This window comes from Populus alba, chromosome 1, assembly GCF_005239225.2.
Source record: "Populus alba chromosome 1, ASM523922v2, whole genome shotgun sequence".
Taxonomy (NCBI): Eukaryota; Viridiplantae; Streptophyta; class Magnoliopsida; order Malpighiales; family Salicaceae; genus Populus; species Populus alba.
The window spans coordinates 12648166-12665803 of NC_133284.1; the positions used below are offsets into that span (position 1 = coordinate 12648166).

General features: G+C 32.0%; 2 protein-coding genes across 3 annotated transcripts; one reads left to right on the plus strand and one right to left on the minus strand.

The window, feature by feature from the left end:
* Nucleotides 1-283: 283 nt before the first annotated feature.
* Nucleotides 284-6381, minus strand: LOC118039221 (homeobox-leucine zipper protein HDG5). Of its 2 annotated transcripts, XM_073410401.1 has the most exons (13): nucleotides 6225-6363; nucleotides 5860-6135; nucleotides 5500-5737; nucleotides 5215-5381; nucleotides 4777-4894; nucleotides 3958-4140; nucleotides 3309-3791; nucleotides 3008-3106; nucleotides 2647-2859; nucleotides 2294-2462; nucleotides 1766-2034; nucleotides 1539-1634; nucleotides 284-1329 (listed from the first exon to the last, which is right to left on the minus strand). In XM_073410401.1, the coding sequence occupies exons 3-13, from the start codon at nucleotides 5638-5640 to the stop codon at nucleotides 850-852; spliced, it is 2418 nt and encodes an 805-aa protein (XP_073266502.1). In that variant the 5' UTR covers nucleotides 5641-5737; nucleotides 5860-6135; nucleotides 6225-6363; the 3' UTR covers nucleotides 284-849. The 2 variants fall into 2 exon arrangements, with proteins under 2 accessions (XP_073266502.1, XP_034901754.1); XM_035045863.2 differs by lacking the exon at nucleotides 5860-6135 and having other exon boundaries at nucleotides 6225-6381.
* Nucleotides 6382-13939: 7558 nt separating this feature from the next.
* On the plus strand, nucleotides 13940-16384 carry LOC118039176 (uncharacterized). Its single transcript, XM_035045794.1, has 2 exons — nucleotides 13940-13951; nucleotides 15764-16384. Exons 1-2 carry the CDS (start codon nucleotides 13940-13942, stop codon nucleotides 16382-16384), a joined length of 633 nt encoding a protein of 210 aa, XP_034901685.1.
* Nucleotides 16385-17638: the final 1254 nt, after the last annotated feature.

Sequence of the window (17638 nt, forward strand, 5' to 3'; positions counted from 1 at the left end):
TCCTGAGGGCTTCATATATTTCCGCAAAATCCTGGCGCCAAGATTCCCAGATCCCCATTTATCTCAACCTTCGAAAGGTTGCCTTGGTGATCTTATTTTCTTGAACATTCAAAGATGAATTTCCAATTTTCCTTTCCTCGTTTAAATTAAGACAAAAGATCCAGGATTGGATGGTCAGTCACTCATGAAGGTGCAAGATACCAAACAAAATCTATTTTTAAACATAGAGGCTCACGACAGAGTAAGAAAGACGAGATAGAATCAATAGAGAATACGAACAAAGTGAAGAAAAACTATTCATTCAGTGGCATTAAATTCGAAACAGCATAAAATTCAGACCGGCAAGCAAGCAGGAGTCAATACCCGAACCACCACCCTTGCTGACTGGCGAGGCCCCATCTCCATTAACAACAATACACAGAGAAAAGACCTTACCAAGAAGCAAGGGTCACATCTTGGTGCGCTCTTGACTCCCCGCTATTATCCATCTATTTTTTATTTCACACAGCCCAATATCTCTGCCATTTATGGCACAACCCTCCTTTCATTTCCATTTATCGAAAATCTACCCCACTGACCGAATTTGCTTCGCAGACTCTTACTTACCGAGCTACCACTACTTCTTCTAGCATTACAGTAATGGTAACTTATTTGCAATCCTAGCCTTTACTTTCCTAATAATTACCTGAAATCTCCCCTCTACAAACCCTATAGAATGGGATTTAGCGAATAATAATCCCTCAGTCCTCTGTCAAATGTCCACCTTTGTAACCACCAAAATGCACAAGGAGTTTCTCTGGGTGAGAGATAGATGAGGGGAGACTCAAGGTAATTTGCACGGAGAAAACCCTAAACTTGTTGTTTGGGTGCAGCTGTAGGCTCATTGCAAGACCCTGCAGCATTGCCGTTATCAAGGCAGCTGCTAGTGGTGGTGTTGCTAAGAGCAACAGTGATTTGGTTCACTGTGTTGCACAAATGGTTATTTATCGCAGTGACACTGGAGAAATTGAGCTTTGCAGATGGAATAGTGCTTGCAAGGGCCTGGAGACCCACAGTCAGTAGGCAGCCTGAGTTGTTATGTCCATTTCCATTTCCATCCTCCGAATTAGATTGTATTGAATTGCCTTCACTGACAGTGCTACTGCTGGGTTCTACTGGGACTATGACAAAACCTAGTGGAAGTAGAGGAATGCAGGATGGATCCTCTCCGCTCATTGCCAGCTGAATAGACTCAACGTCCACGGTGGTGAACACGACAAGGCTGCCGGATTGATCAGTGCAACTCTCTTGTAGCATGAGATCTACATGCTGTGATGAGTTGCTGGCGACCTACATATATGCAAGAATACGATTTTTTTTAATGGAATACAGATAAAGTTCTTGCTGCGTATATATAAATTAGTACAGAGGTTTAATTCAGCAATTTTATTACTTTTTATGTTACTGGTAATAAAAAAAAAATAACAACAGAGGAGGGAAATTGATAGTGATGTATGTATTATTAAATTGATTATAAATGCAGCGAAGAAAAAGCTTACGTTGATGCGAAGAAGAGAGATGCAGTTTCCTGGATGAGAGCCGTTGGCAATGTGAGCAACCTCATGCAAGGCATTCCCATTGGAAAGAACTTCCAGCTACACAGCATTTAATATACATGTTAATTAATTATTACAAGGATCATTATTAGAAACAAACAATTTATCTCAAGTGCGGAGGGTAAAAGATCAACTATATAAAGGAGTTCTTTTATGGCGTCCACTAGAACCTGAGATCTGCGATGTTCATCCCTCAACAGATCAAAGACTAGGAAGTGAGGATAGGGCAGCCAAGTTGTGGATACTGCAGAGAGAACGACCCCATTAGGCTGGCCAGGCTCCGTGATTTCCCTTGAGATAATTCTAACAGTGCCATCATGGGAATCGGGTAAAGCTGTCCATGATTGGCCACTAGAAGTGCTGATATTCAGGCTAAAAGTTCTGATCATTCTTTGAGCCAGCCTCATCATGTTCTTCCGTGCTTCAGGAGAGGGTATTACTGTGAATACATACCAGGAATAGAAGTGTTCAGAATTAATGGAAGTTGAGCAGATACTGGGACTAATTTTGGCTATAACATGAAAGCGTGCATTTAGGAAGCAGCAAAGGAAAAATAATCTTTTTCGATAACAATTATATAACTAATATTAAAATAATTAGTACAAGGTTAAATGCAGCTTAATACTGGAGTAGATATACATATAGTGAACTAAATTAATTTCAAGTAGTGGAGGATATGTAGAATTGTAACCTCTTACCTCCTAGGTCAGAGATATTTCTTGCCATGAGGCTTGCAACTCTCTCGCATTGTCTCTGTAGGACTGCTAACCAGCGACGTGCTCCAAACGCCATCCCACTATAGACATACTGGTTAAATATCTGATGGACAGGCTTATCCTCTATCTCTGCATGTTCTATCCATGTCAACTGTATGGAGATGTGCAAGTGTAAAAAATTAACTTTTTGTCAATTTCGAGGGCATAAGTTGCAAGAAAATTGACTTAAAAATTGACTTAATGGGGAATCGAGCTTAAGTATCAAATATTGTCATCTGGCCCTCCACCAAGAAACAAATAAACAATAAAAGCATAAAAATTAGGCTAGTGCATACCCTTGAGTACCCATTGGGCAAGTCTTGAATTACACAGCCGGACGGACGTCTCCTGTACAGGGGAAAGGAAGGTCGGATGTTGTCGTGGAAGCTATCGAGGGGGAAATCGACAATAGCCCAAGTGCCCTCCTCTACATTTTGTTGGCAAAAGCGAAGAAAATGTGTTTCTCGAGTTGGCACCAATGGGGAAAGAACTTGCAATTCTGCATACATCTGCTCAGATAACAAGTAACAAATAATTAAGCTATTTAGAAAACAGAAAATAAGCTATATCACAGAAATTTCTGGTACTTGTAGCGTTCAATAATAAACACTAGATAATGTGGGAATTAAAAAATTGTAGCATCAAATCCATACATACCAGGTGAAGGGAACCGCTTGCACCGCAAACGCCTGTTTTTATAACTTGAACAGTTTTTGCTCTGGCAACAATGGTGGGAAACAGCTCCATCCATTTATTCTAACAATTTGTACAAAATCAACATCAGCTTAAATTACCTTTACAAAAAAAAAAAATTAAAAAAATATATGATAAGATTGTTAATGAATTTAAAAAATTCTTTTGTAGAATATACCGACAGGCGCTACAAATTAATTAAGAAAAATGATTCGATACTCATTACATGAGTATAAAGAAGTTCTTCTGAAATTGAGGGACTTACAGCATCCAGGAAAGCATCAACCAAGTTAACGCTATTCATTATAACCACAGCACAATCACGAGTAGCTTCAGTCCTCATGTCACTTGAGTTCTGTTCGAGATTGGAAGGCCATGGAAACATTCTCGCATGCTCTTCAAGATTAAGCATTTCCTTTCCATTCTCATTGTTTGTGATCCAAAGAGGCTCATTTGCATGGCACATCTTCACAAGTTCATCCATGGACGACAATGCAAGCCCCATTGCAAGACCTTCTCCCTCCTCCATTAATACTATCCCAGGCTCGGGAAAGGAAGATGGTTCTGGGCCTTCTGGCAACATAGGCATAGGCATCATATCAGTGCAAGTGCCCAAAGACTCCGGAAACGGCCTTGAATACATGCTCATATCCAAATCCAAGGAAGGGGGGACAAAAGCAGGAGCCGGTACCATTGGGTGGATTGGCCGGCCGCCATATCTTGAAGCAATACAACAAACGCGCTCCAACTGAACAACATTGTAATTAAAGATTCATTGATCAACAGCCGCAGTTTAGAATTTGCAATGTATTTGATTATGATTATTTGGTAATTGGCCAGCTAAAAGTGAATGTTTAAATATTGGGTCATTGACATGTTGTTCTTATTTTCAGAGCAACATTTGAAAATTTCACCTCTTCTCTAAGTCTTGCATGTTCAAGTCGAAGCTCCTCAAAGGGAATTTCTCCGAGCATGGCTTGACCTCCACAATCGGGACAAATAAGACTTCGTAACTCCGTTTGTAGCCTGTAATTGTCATTCTGCAAGCTCTCATTTTCTGCCCTGAGTATATTATTATCCGATCGGTCTTGTTGTGCCTGTTAAATTCGGTGAAGGAAAAAGAATGTACACAAACATTATTAGTGCTTAGACTCGAAGAAAACTAGTGGACTTACTTTGACGCGGCAGCACTAAGGTTGTGTGTGGGAACGCTTCAATTTTTTTTTTTAATTAAAATTTAATATGATTTGTATGTTTTTTATTGTTTTGATATAATGATATCAAAAATAATTTTTAAAAAATAAAAATATATTTTTAACAATTTCAACACAAAAAATTATTTAAAAAAATTATTTAAAAAGTAACCACTACCACTACCACATTGTCATACACATTTTAAATATCTCCCATGTAGCATTAATGCTGTGCACTCTTTGGGAAGCACATGTGCAGGCAAGGGTTCATTACATGTTCCAGAGGGTTATTAATGAAGACAGACTGTATATCTAGCCAGATATGGTGGTGCATGTGAGACTGTAAGCTATGAGCCAGTCGCCCAAAGTTATAAATGCGATCCTTTTGCTACTATGCTCAAAACGATGGCTTCGTGAAAAAGTTGGTAATGGGAGGCGGGCCTTCTTGAAATAAAATCAACGGCTTCATTAAGAGTTGGGACTTTTAAGGGTTTCCATGAAAGTGAAAGGTCCAAGAGAGAGGTAATTAACCATGTTTACCTTCATTTGGGTACGGCGGTTTTGGAACCAAAACTTGACTTGGCGTGGTTTCAGACCAAGTTCATGGCTGAGTCTCTTTCTTTGTTTGTCATCTGGGTGTGGGCATTCCTTAAACATGCTGCAAAACAAGCTTTCCTTTATTTTTATCGTGTGATAAAAACGGTGAACTTTTGAATAAGATGTAATAGAAATGGTTAGAGAGAGAAGTTAGTAATCAATTTTGCTTATATAATAATATTCTTCATGTATAATGGGGTTGTTTCATACAGAATAACAACAAGATCGATTTTGTAAACAGATAATCCAAGGTAAATAGCTTTTTCTGCATGGCAATTTTGATGCACGAGAAAGAAAAATTATGAGAGAAATATATTCTTTCATAGATTTAAGAAAGAGAAAAATTAGAGAGAGAGAGATGTGCAAAAATTAGTAACATACGCTTCCATTTCTTGGATCTGGCGTGCAGTGTGCCTATGGTAACGTTTCTTCTTTGGAGGTTGCTCGCTGCTCTCTTCCTCATTCCCTGACTTCTCTTCAAGTTGTTCACAGCCAGACCCACTTTCGACTTCCTCCTTGCCTGGCATAACTAGCCCGTTTCCTTCTTTCTAAACAAAACAAACCACATTGTGCGAAACTAATTTTCCATTGAATATTGAAAAATTAGAGAGAAAACAGAAAAGAAATAAATAAAAGAAATATGGAGATCAAAGAGTCTGGACATACAGAGATAATGGGGGAGAGAGTGTGGAAAGGCATGCTTGACATGAAGTTGAAGCTAGGGTTTTCGATCGGCAACGAATAGATGGTATCGGAGGAGACTACATTCCCTCCCATGTTTGACATAACTTGGCAATCACCAAACATTTTTGCTTGGTTCTTTGAAATATGAAGAGATGAAACCGATTTTCTTTCCCAACTAGGTTCTGGTGTTGTTTGTCTGCTCACATAAATCTGGTCGTGCCTGTCATACATAAAAGGGGAAATCTTTATCAAGAATTAAAGACCAGCGTGTACCCAAAAATGAAAATATGTGCGAGCAAGAAGATAAATCCTTGTGTGCAAATTAAAGAACCTCAATCGAACCTAATTATGGCTTTCGTAACACCATTAAAACAACGAGAACCCCGCAGAAAAGACTTAAATGCTAAAAGAAAGAAGCTGAAATATGAAAGCTTAATTAAAGTCTTCCAAGAAAAAGGTTTGAATTGCAAGAGAATGTCGTGACGATTCTCTAATACCTTTGACTTGATGAAGACAAAAAAAAAAAAAATAATAATAATAAGTTATGGAAAAAATGAAATTCAAAGGCTTGTAACCATGAGTTACAGAAACCGCCATGAAGACCGAGAATCAAAGAAGCTGTCAAGAAAAAACAAAAACGGAAAGAGGAAGCTTCAAACAAAAAGAAACGGAAAGGAGTTAAAAATTGACATGGTGAGAATTAATACCACCAACAACAATATGTTTGCTGTGATCTTTAGAATTTTGGGAATTGAAGAGTTTGAAAGAAAATCTCTCCCCTTTTGATTCCAAAAGCCTCACTCTCTCACTTGTTTGCTTATCACTTTACTTCCTGTACTGTTCTTCCTCTGTCCCTATTCCTTTGTCATAAATTGGCTGCTTTTTCGTTTCACCGTATATAGGGTTAATGTTGGGATTTCCTCTTTTAGGGTTTGACACAAACCGATCAAACGCCAAAACTGATGCTTTCCCCGAAGCTAAAATCCCAAAGTCAAACCTTTCCCTTTTCCCATCTCACGCTCCCAATGTGAACTTGCCACATTTGTGAGTGAGTCTGTCTTTTGATTGGTTCGTGTATACACGCGAAAGCGTTGTGGCGTTCTGTGCCTTTTTTTCTTACCACTTGCTATGGTAATTAAGATTGGATGGAGTGTTGGGTTGGGTTAAAAGAGTCAATGCACAGAGAGAGACAAAAGGCTATCTATAGAAAGCTAGTGGAAAAGTCAACGGAAGGGTCAATAAATCATAGCTGTCAATTATGTGAGCCAAGTGGGTCCACGAGAGTCTACATTTTCCCCCCCGGCCAATCTAAACAGACTAAAAACAGGGCGTTTATTGTGTTAATGGAGAGGATTTGGAGGGACCAGGCCACCCTTTAGCTTTGGTCCAAGAATTAAACCCCCCTTTGTCCTCAAATGACTTCATGGTTATGATTTTTTTCTCCTTTCGGTATGATTTATTTTTTGTTATTTATTGATTAAGTTGATTGGATGGTAAAATCTTAAAACTGAAATTTCACAGTAATGACGGAGTTGGAGGGGGAAAAAAACAGAGTTTGCAAGAGAAAAATAAACAAAAACCAAACGAAACAAAGCCTATAAATAGTGCACACAGCAAGTTTGATAAAATTCCAAAACAAAAATGGCAACCTAATAATTACGGTAATTTTATAATTTTAATATTATAAGGACTTTTTAGTTATTAAATAAATTATAATAATAATTTTATAAATAAATTGATTTTTTTTGTTGAATTTTTTGCATGATATAAAGTGTCATGAGTGCAATCTACAAATAAACAGAGATAAAGCAAAAAAAAAAAAAAAAGTTAAACGAGACTCTAATATAATTAACCAAACAAACTATTGTCGTTTTCCTTTTAAAACTTTCTTGCATTATATGTTAAAGGATTGATCTTGGTTAATGAGTTGAAGCTCAAATTGGTATTAATACTTTCTTTTTTTAAAGAGGTTTTGAGTTTAGATAAAGATGTCTCCAAAGCTACTTTATTAGATATATCTTCGTAATTTACCGTGCTCTTAGGTTAAATATTTTTATTTTTTATATATAAAAAAATATATATATACAAGATTTTTAAAAAAAAATATAAAAAATTAAAAAAATTATGCACACATGTAATCAAATAAATTAAAAATTATGTGCGTTAATGAATAAATAAAAAATTATTAATGATATCTAAAAACAAAACTTGAAAAACATAAAAACAAATGTAAATCAAGATATTTAATCTTGAAAAATAGAACATTAAATTGATTGAACAAAATATATATATAAAAAAGGAACAACATGTAATGCTACACATATTAAAAATATAATCTGAAAATTAATACCTTTTTATTTTCAAAAACATAGTTTATCTATATAAAAGCTAAAAACAAAACCATAGATGAACCAAAAAACCTCTCTGAAAATTAAACACATAACAAAAAAAATCAATATTATTTAAAAGAGAACCTCTGGACAAAATATAAAAGACGAGGTTTTGCCCCTTTTTTTGTTTTAGTTTTTTAATCGATCACGTCACTTTATTTCTGTTCAACTGCATTATTTAAAGTTATATTTTTTACGGTAACCATGTCAGACCCAAGCGTCCTGGGTCTCACAGCCATATCAGCAACAAACGACGCATCGCCTGTTTTGTCTAGATTTTGGTTATTATGGTGGCCGAAAAATCAAGGCCTTTGCTCTTTTGCCCCAAAAACCTATTTTGCAACTCGTTTTGACTTAAAACATCCTATGAACCATGACAAACCCATTTATGGCCCTAAAAAACAAACTTGACCTGAAATCAAAAATCAACTCGAGCTCAGATCTATATTGTTGCAAATTTTTAATGTACAAAAACACCTAATATGAACTTTTCTTATTAAATAAAACAATTTGACACAAAAATCTCTCATTTTGATTGCCTAAATCAGTGCTAACAACAAGCTTTTTTCTCTATTGCTGGAATTTAGTGACACTCTCTCTCTCTCTCTCTCTCCTCTCTTAACTAGAAACCAAAAAATAACAAAAACAAACATTTGTACTAAAATGGAATTTGAACAATTTCGAGGAACCGAAATTGTATAGTTTGCGTGATTGTTTAAGTTGAAAGACCAAAGTGAATATTTTTAAAATTTATGGTATGTCACCCATGTTTGCTGTATTTTTCTTTTCGGTCCCTCCTTTTCCAATCCCACAATTCCCTAAGAATTTGAAATCAATTACTTCTTAAATAGAATTTAATCATCCAAAAACAAAATTTGAGGATCAAACTAAAAAAATAAAATTTTATATAATAATAAATATACAATGAAAATCTCACACATTTTAGAGTATACTAGTCCCATAACCCCGCGATATCGCGGTTAATTTTTTTTGTATAAAAAATACCAAAAAAAAACTAAGATTTAAAAGTGTTAGGTCTTTCTAAAAAGTTATATCCAAGAATCTTGAATTTGGCCATAACGTTTGACCCTAAAGTAATATTTATAATAATAATAAACTTGCATGACTCAGTAGGTCTAGCTCCAATACCAGACCCAATAGCTTTGGATGCGGATCTGGCTGCAAGGTCATCTCATAAAAGTGTGATAATTAAATAAATTAATCAAAAAGAAAAAAACCAATAGAAAGAAAAAAACTAATGAAGAAAAAGAAAAAAATCTAAATTAACTGGGTTAACCAGTTAAACCTTGGATTTGTGCCGTAAAAGTTTGATAACTAAATAGAAAAAAAAATTAACGGGTTAACCCAGAATTAATCGGGCTAACCCGTCAAACCAAGTTGTCCGTCAAACCCGGGATTCGTGTCATGAAAGTCTAATAACTAAATAAAAAAAAAATTGAACATTAACAACCTAAACTAAACGAAAAAAAATTAATTAAAAAAAAATTAAAAAAAAAAAAACAAAAACAAACAAAAGACGTAAGCCTGTTACTAATGAGGAAAAAAAAATCTGAATCAACTGAGTTAACCCCTCAAATCAGGTTAACCTGTCAAACTTGGGATTCGCATCATGAAAGTTTGATAACTAAATAGAAAAAAAAATTGATGGGTCAAATGAAAAAAAAAATAACAAACTAAACTAAATAAAAAAAAATAATTAAAAAGGAAAAAAAAATTCAGGTTAACTCGTTAAACCAGGTTAACCTGTCAAACCCGAGATCCATGTCATGAAAGTATGATAACTAAATAAAAAAAAAATTTTCACATTAACAAACTAAATTAAACAAAAAAATTTCATTAAAAGAAATAGAGAAAAAATTGAACATTAACAACCTAAACTAAACGAAAAAAAATTAATTAAAAAAAACAAAAGACATAAGTCTATTACCAATGAGGAAAAAGAAAAAAAATCTGAACTAACTGAGTGAACCCATCAAATCAGGTTAACCCGTCAAACCTGGAATCACGTCATGAAAGTTTGATAACTAAATAGAAAAAAAAAATCGATGGGTCAAACGAAAAAAAATTAACAAACTAAACTAAACGAAAAAAATTGATAAAAAAGGAAAAAAAACAAAAAAAAAATTCAGGTTAACTCATTAAACTAGGTTAACCTGTCAAAACCTGAGATCCGTGTCATGAAAGTATAATAACCAAATAAATTTTTTTTTCACATTAACAAACTAAATTAAACAAAAAAAAATCATTAAAAGAAATAGAAAAAAAATTGAACATTAACAACCTAAACTAAATGAAAAAAATTAATTAAAAAAAAAAAAGACATAAGCCTATTACTAATGAGGAAAAAGAAAAAAAAATCTGAATCAACTGAGTTAACCCGTCAAATCAGGTTAACCAGTCAAACCTGGGATTCACGTCATGAAAGTTTGATAACTAAATAGAAAAAAAAAATCAATGGGTCAAACGAAAAAAAAAATTAATAAACTAAATTAAATGAAAAAAATTGATTAAAAAGGAAAAAAAAACAAAAAAAATTCAGGTTAATCCGTTAAACCAGGTTAACCTGTCAAAACCTGAGGTCTATGTCATGAAAGTATGATAACTAAATAAAAACTTTTTTTCATATTAACAAACTAAATTAAATAAAAAAAAACATTAAAATAAAAAAAAACACAAAGAAAAAAGAAAAAAACCCATAAGCAAAATGGAAAAAAAAAAAAGAAAAAAAAAAAAAAAAAAGTCGAGTGTTTCACTATGCACTGTATGCAAGTGATACATTATATATAGAAAAACAAAAAAATAATAAAAAAATACATTATAGTGAAAAATCTACGTATTTTAGAGTTCTTTTAACCATAACACATGCAAATCAATTAATATTTTTAAAACGTATTGAGCGATCCTTCTATTCCATTAAATGGCCCTTTTGACTTTTCAAAAGGTGTGTATAACAGAATGTTCGCTAGTTTTTTTTAGATAAAAAAATATAAAAATAATTTAAACTTTAATTTTTCTAATTTTTTTAATTTTAAACCCATAAAAATAATATAAAAAGGCTGGCCAAAATTAATTTTTACTGAAAACTGACAAAGGCCAATAAAATAAGACGGAGTGTGTGTGGTGTGTGTCTGTCTATCTATCTATCTATCTATCTATATATATATATATATATATATATATATATGAATATAGCCGACAAGTATCAGAAGATAATGGAAGCCACAGGACACGGATAAATCTATCGCTGGATCCCCCGTGGCACCATAACCATGAGGACCCCACCCCACTGGAGCTTGCTGTGAAAGCTCAGTTGATAAAAATAAATTAGAAATCAACCCCTATTATTTATTATATTAAAAAAATAATAATATTAAAATGAATTTCTTTAAAATAGTGGTCTATCCATATTTTTTATTTAAAAATCTTTAAATAAATAAAATAAAAGTGACTAGGGTAATGTAAAAAATAAAATGAATTGAGTTTTATTTCTTCTAAATATATAAATTTAATTTATTTATCAATTCAATTTAAGTTAAATACTATAATAATTAATTTCAAATCACTGTAAAAGTTTAAAAATATGATACTCTTATATATGGGACTTTTTTCCACTCCGAATCAAATACAATTTTTTTTGTATTTATTATTTCTTAAAAAGCACATCTTTTATTGAGACCTGGAGAAGAAAAACAACATTGATCAGTAAACAAAAGAGTGTTGATAATATTACTTTCCCTGGTGGGGTTTCGATTAATTATACGCTCATGTATTAAATTGATCGTGGATAAAATGTGAGCCAGATTATTATTTTTATTAATAAAATGTGATAATTTATTTCTTTACCCCCTGGATATTAGCTCATTATCTCTCTATCCATCTCCGTTGAAGATCGCATTTGATTGATAATGGTAGCTAGGGAGTATTAAGTAGTATCATAAAAAATAAATTAAAATTTTATTTTAGTATTTAATTATATTATAAAAAATAAATTAAAAATATTTTATAAATATTTTTTTCAAGTTTATTAAAAAAATAAAACAAAAAATGACAAATAAAAAAAATTTGATGAAAATGAAATTGAAAAAAATTTAATTTCATAAATTATTTCAAATGCAACAAATAATAATAAAAAAATAAAAACCAAATCTGATAGATAAAAAAGTTGAAAGATGATGAATTATAAATCATAAATTATTTTAAATAAAATAAATAATAATCAAAATAATATGGATCAAATTTAAGAGATAAAAAAACTTCAATTAAAATAAGAAAAAAAACAAATTGTAATAAAAAGAATGAGGACCAAAGTTGTTATAAAAAACAAACTAAATCAAATTTTTAAAAAAACTATATTGAAAGAAAAAACCAAAAAATAGATTCAAAACAAAAATATAACATTTAAAAGATTGATGATCAAATTTGATATAATCAACAAATAAAATAATATTTTTAATTTTTTTATAACTTCTAAAAAGTATATTCTACTCAAAATAAAAGAAAACAATTTTCTTGAAATCCAAGCTATAATTTATAAGTTGGTTTGTAATTTTTAAATATTTAATGTTTAAAAATTTTAAAAGTAATTTTTAGAAAATCATCTTTTTATAAAAGAAATGCATAAAAAATTAAGCTTATAAACTATACTTTATGTTTGTTTCTTCTTGTTACTTTTTTTCAGAAAAGGATTTTATCATCACTCATTTTTTGGGATAAGTCTCTTAAAAATTTGAGGTTCAAATGTTTTTGTATCGTTCTAAAGTATCATTCAATCACTATCATGAGCAACTTCACCTTGGATATCTTGTTCCCGTCATGGATAAAAATGTTTATTGTATGATAAATTATTGAATATATTAATCCATCCACTTTAGGAATAAAAGCCTTGAAAAATTATGTTCATTTATTTGAAACCTCTATTCATCCAAAAATGGATATATATATATATATATATATATATATATATATATATATATATATATATTTTTTTTTTTTTTCCTTAATTCATTCTCTTTGAGTGTTAATTACCCAAATTTTAAGAAGCAAGTGAAGCGAAAACTTTGACATTTCAGGATGTCTTATGAATCTCTTATAATGTCGCTTTCGCTTGTCTTTTCACCCATCTCGTAAAGTTTTTATGAAAAGGTTCTAGCCATTGTGCAATGATAAGTGAGTTAATCTAATGGTCTCAAAAAGATTCTTTACTACCTAGATAACATAAAAGATTAATTTTAGGTCTATAAAATATAGATAGTAGACTGAGCGAAATTTTATTGATTACTAATTATGACCATACAAACTTTTAATAAGAGTATAACCCATTGAAGCATCGTCAATCCCCTAATGCTAACTTAGAGCAAGATACATGTAACAAGGTGTTATGTAATACGAGCATACCAATAAAACAAATATTCAATTCAAAGAATGATGCATGTGATTAATAAAAATGAATTATGTATGAAATATGACATACAAGAATATATAGACAAAGATGCATACAAGAACATAGAACACGCGAATGATAAATAGTAAACACATATTAATTATTATAGGCAATTAAACATGAAATATGTACAAAACCATATCAAACATGTTATCCTAAGAATTAAACAAACAAAGCTTAACCCTAAATTTCCAATGAAGCTGTCATTTTATTGCAGGGACATGTACTTTGAAGATTTGATAACATGAAAGGGGTAAAATAAAGAAAAACATGTTACGGTTATTAGGAATTCTAGTTAGTCTTTTAAAGATTTTTGGTGTAAGGTTGATTATGCTTAATAGAAAATGAAATTCACCCTAAAATATTTTTATATAAGATAAGTTGTATTATTATTTAATTTAATTGATAAAACAATATATTGTGCATGCATGCTAATATTTTACCTAAAATAAATATATATTTATTAGAGCTAAGAATTTCTAGAAAGAGATTAAGGATGTAGGCTTTACAATAAAACCAAATCCTTTTATTATTATTATTATTACAAGGGTAAGATTTAAAATATTAATAAATGGACATTCAGGTTTTGAACTGTTTCCTTTAATTACCCGATTTATATTAACTTATCGTAAATTAATTATCTAATCAAGCATTACCGTCATAAATAGTCATAAATATTTCAACCAGTTTAATTAATATAAACAAGCATAATCAAACATGAAAAGAAAATCACGAATACATTTTGAATTTATTCAAAACAAAGTCAACATCAATATAATTTGTGATTCAAAACTTAACAAACAAATCATAAATTATTCTAAAATGCAAATTAATCACATATTAGGATTCAAAATTATCCTTTACAAGTCATTATGGTTAGTTGGAATTGGACTGGAGAGGCTAGAACGAGTGCTTGAAAAATAATAGTGTTTGTGTGTATTGTTCATACGCGGAGTGATGGTCTGGCTTTCAAGGCTTTGTTGCATGTGCTTCTAGGTTAAGAAAGTGTGTGGGTGTGTCCGCCATGTGCACTAATCCTTCGACTTCCTGTTGGTGCAGGTGGTGTCGACCCCCTCCATCAAAGATAAGACATCAGGGCCAAGAACACAACAACTACTATTGGATTTTTTTGGATTGTTGCTATTTTTTTTCCTTGTGCTAGGTTTTTTATCTCTTTGCTATATCTTTTATCTAGTTAGACTTGTTGTGAGAGTTTCTTCTTTTTAACCTATCCGTGTCTTCTCTTTTCTATTTGTGTTTCCTTTATTTATATTGTTTGAAATCCTCTACAAAACAAAAGCAACTAAAAAAAAAATTTGATAATTATATTGTTTCTATATTGATCATGAATTTCTAATTAATTATTATTTTTTCAATGCATAGGATGGATCTTTTTCAATAATTTTTCAATCTTGCTTGATCTTCCAATTTATTCCCCCCCCCCCAATAATCTCTCATTATTATTTTACAATTCTTACTATTCTCAGTCCCTTGTTCTCTTATTTCACTCCTTAAACTTTTTTCTTTATAAAACTAAATTAATTATCAAAAAATAAATTGGATTGAAAATGTAATTTTTAAAAACACATAGAAAATCAAAGGGTCAAAATAGATTATGACAATTCTTAAAACAAATTAATGTTGTATGTTGGCATCTAATTTTGTTAGGGGACATGACTTAATTTGAGTCCTCGCTTATTTGTTTTTGTGTTTCAAAAGCCTTTTTGAAAAAAATTAAAATTTTTATATTTTTTCATTAACTTTAAATTAATATGTTTTTAGTGTTTTCAAATTATTTTGATGTGTTGATATTAAAAATAATTTTTAAAAAATAAAAAAAATATCACTTACATGTATTTTGGCATGAAAAGAAACAATCTCCTCATTTCTTTTACACACATACACATACAAGTATGACTAATGTATTTTCTGGTATAAAAAATTTAAACTATATGATGGTTGATTTGATGTAATTCAATCAACTTGATAAATTCAAAAACAACTTAAATAATTGATAAAAATATATTTTTTAAAAAAATAATATTAAAATAGTAATATAATAGATCAAATTAGATCAATTTAAATTAAATTATTAAATTCATAATTTATATTATGATACCATAATGCCTCATAAAATTTTATAACGTTAAAAAAAGTTAGATCAACTTTTCTTATTTCCCACACCTGGGTGAGTGGTTATGCTCTCATTTGTCTTATTTGAGGATGCCTTTCTTCTATCTCTTGACATCATAGTTTTGAAACCCGACCCGGTCAAGTGATCGGGTCACGGGTCATATGGGTTGACCCGGGTTTACCCGGGTCAACCCAAAAAAAAAACCTATAAAAAATCGGGTGATTTGCATGTGATTTCTACCTTATCTTAACCCTCAAAAAGATCCCACATAAGGGTGTCAGCCGCATCAACGCCCACAAAATCCCTCTCCCTTGCCCCTTAACCAACCCTCTAACTGAAGCCCCTGAGCTCTGCTTAATCATCGATGACAGACCCAAATCAGGCCTCAATAAAGATGCTGCCAAGAAGAAGATTCAAAACGACAACATACCCATCTCCAAAATCATCAAGATTTCCAAGCTCAAGACCGATTACCGTCCCTTTAAGGCTAAGAGGAAACTCTGTGATTCTTATGATATGTTCTTTGCGGATAAAAGGGTGGTTCCTCTCTTGCCTAAGATGTTAGGGAAACAGTTTTTTAAGAAGAAGAAGATTCTGATGACTTTGGATTTGAAGCACCAAAATTGGAAGGAGCAGATTGACAAGGCGTGTGGGTCTGCCTTGTTGTTCCTGAGGACTGGAACTTGTAGTGTGGTGAAGGTAGGGAGGGTTTCGATGAGTAGAGAGGAGATTTCCAAAAATGTGATGACTGCTATTAATGGGATCGCGGAGATTGTGCCCAGGAAGTGGGGTGGTATTAGGTCTTTCCATTTGAAGTTGCTTGATAGCCTGGCTTTGCCTGTTTACCTTCCTCTCCCCATCGTCTTTCCCCATCAAATGTAAAACAGAGAGTGAAATTGAAATTGATGTGCTGGGCTGAAGTTAATGCCAGAAATGAGAAAATGACCAAAAATAAAGAAAATAGAGAGTGAAAGAAGGAGATTCAAACCTTCTCATATTCAGATGTTCGTTGCTCCTCAACTGAGTTTCTATCGCAGAGATTAATTAGGTTTATTGCTTTGTTCTTCTTCTGTTTTCACTCTTCATTCTTCTGTGTTTTGGCATTAGAATGTAAAAAACGACGTCGTTTAATGACAGTGAAAATAAAAAAAAATTGACCGGGTCTCACCCGGGTTTGGCCGGGTGCACCGGGTCCCGGGTCGACCCCTGCCGGGTCGACCGGGTTTTCCTGGGCCAATTCCCGAGCGGGTTTTTGCCTCCACCGGGACCGGTCCCAGGCTCGGGTCGACCCACCGGGCCAGTCCTGGTTTTAAAACTATGCTTGACATGGTTGCAGATTGGCATTGATAAGACCTTTCAAGCAAGTTTTTTTAATTACATATCAAGTTTGTTTTGGAATACAGATGTGCTTTCTTTTAGGATGCTAAATCACATCTTCTCGTGATGGTTTTTTTTTTTTAATATATATATAAAAAAGACAACTGCTCCTGTTTCCCCATTACCTCATCATCAAATGCTTCTCTTGTTGTGTTGTGGAGGGAGATTTGGCTTTTCTTGCGTGTTTGGCAGTGTGGTAGCGGTTGCTTTTCAAATAGCTTTTCGTGCCGAAAAGCATGCCAATGATGTTTTTTCATTTTTTAAAAATCATTTTTGACATCAGCACATCAAAACGATCCAAAAAGTACAAACCCAACTTAATTTTAGCAAAAAAAAAAAAATTGAATTTGGGCAAAACACTGTTTGGAACGCAATGCCAAACAGTGTCGATCAAAAGATACAACTTAAGATTTGTATATCATAAAAAAAAAAAAATTTAATTAAATTATAAAATTAAATTTTAAATTAAATTAACACTAAGTAATAAAATTAAAAAAAATTAAATAAATTAACTTGAGTTAACTCAGATTTATTTAATACATCCATAATCCAGATTATAAAATCAAAATAACTTTATAAAAAACAAATTAAAATATATTACAGAACTCAATTTCTAATTAAATTATTATTAAAAATTAAAATAAAAAAATCAATTAAAAAAATATAATTTTCTCTCTAGTTTTGTTATCTTATTTTGGACTTCAAAACATGTTTTATTTCCGTCTTCAACATTAGTTGATCTTTCGTAACCTAAAAAGA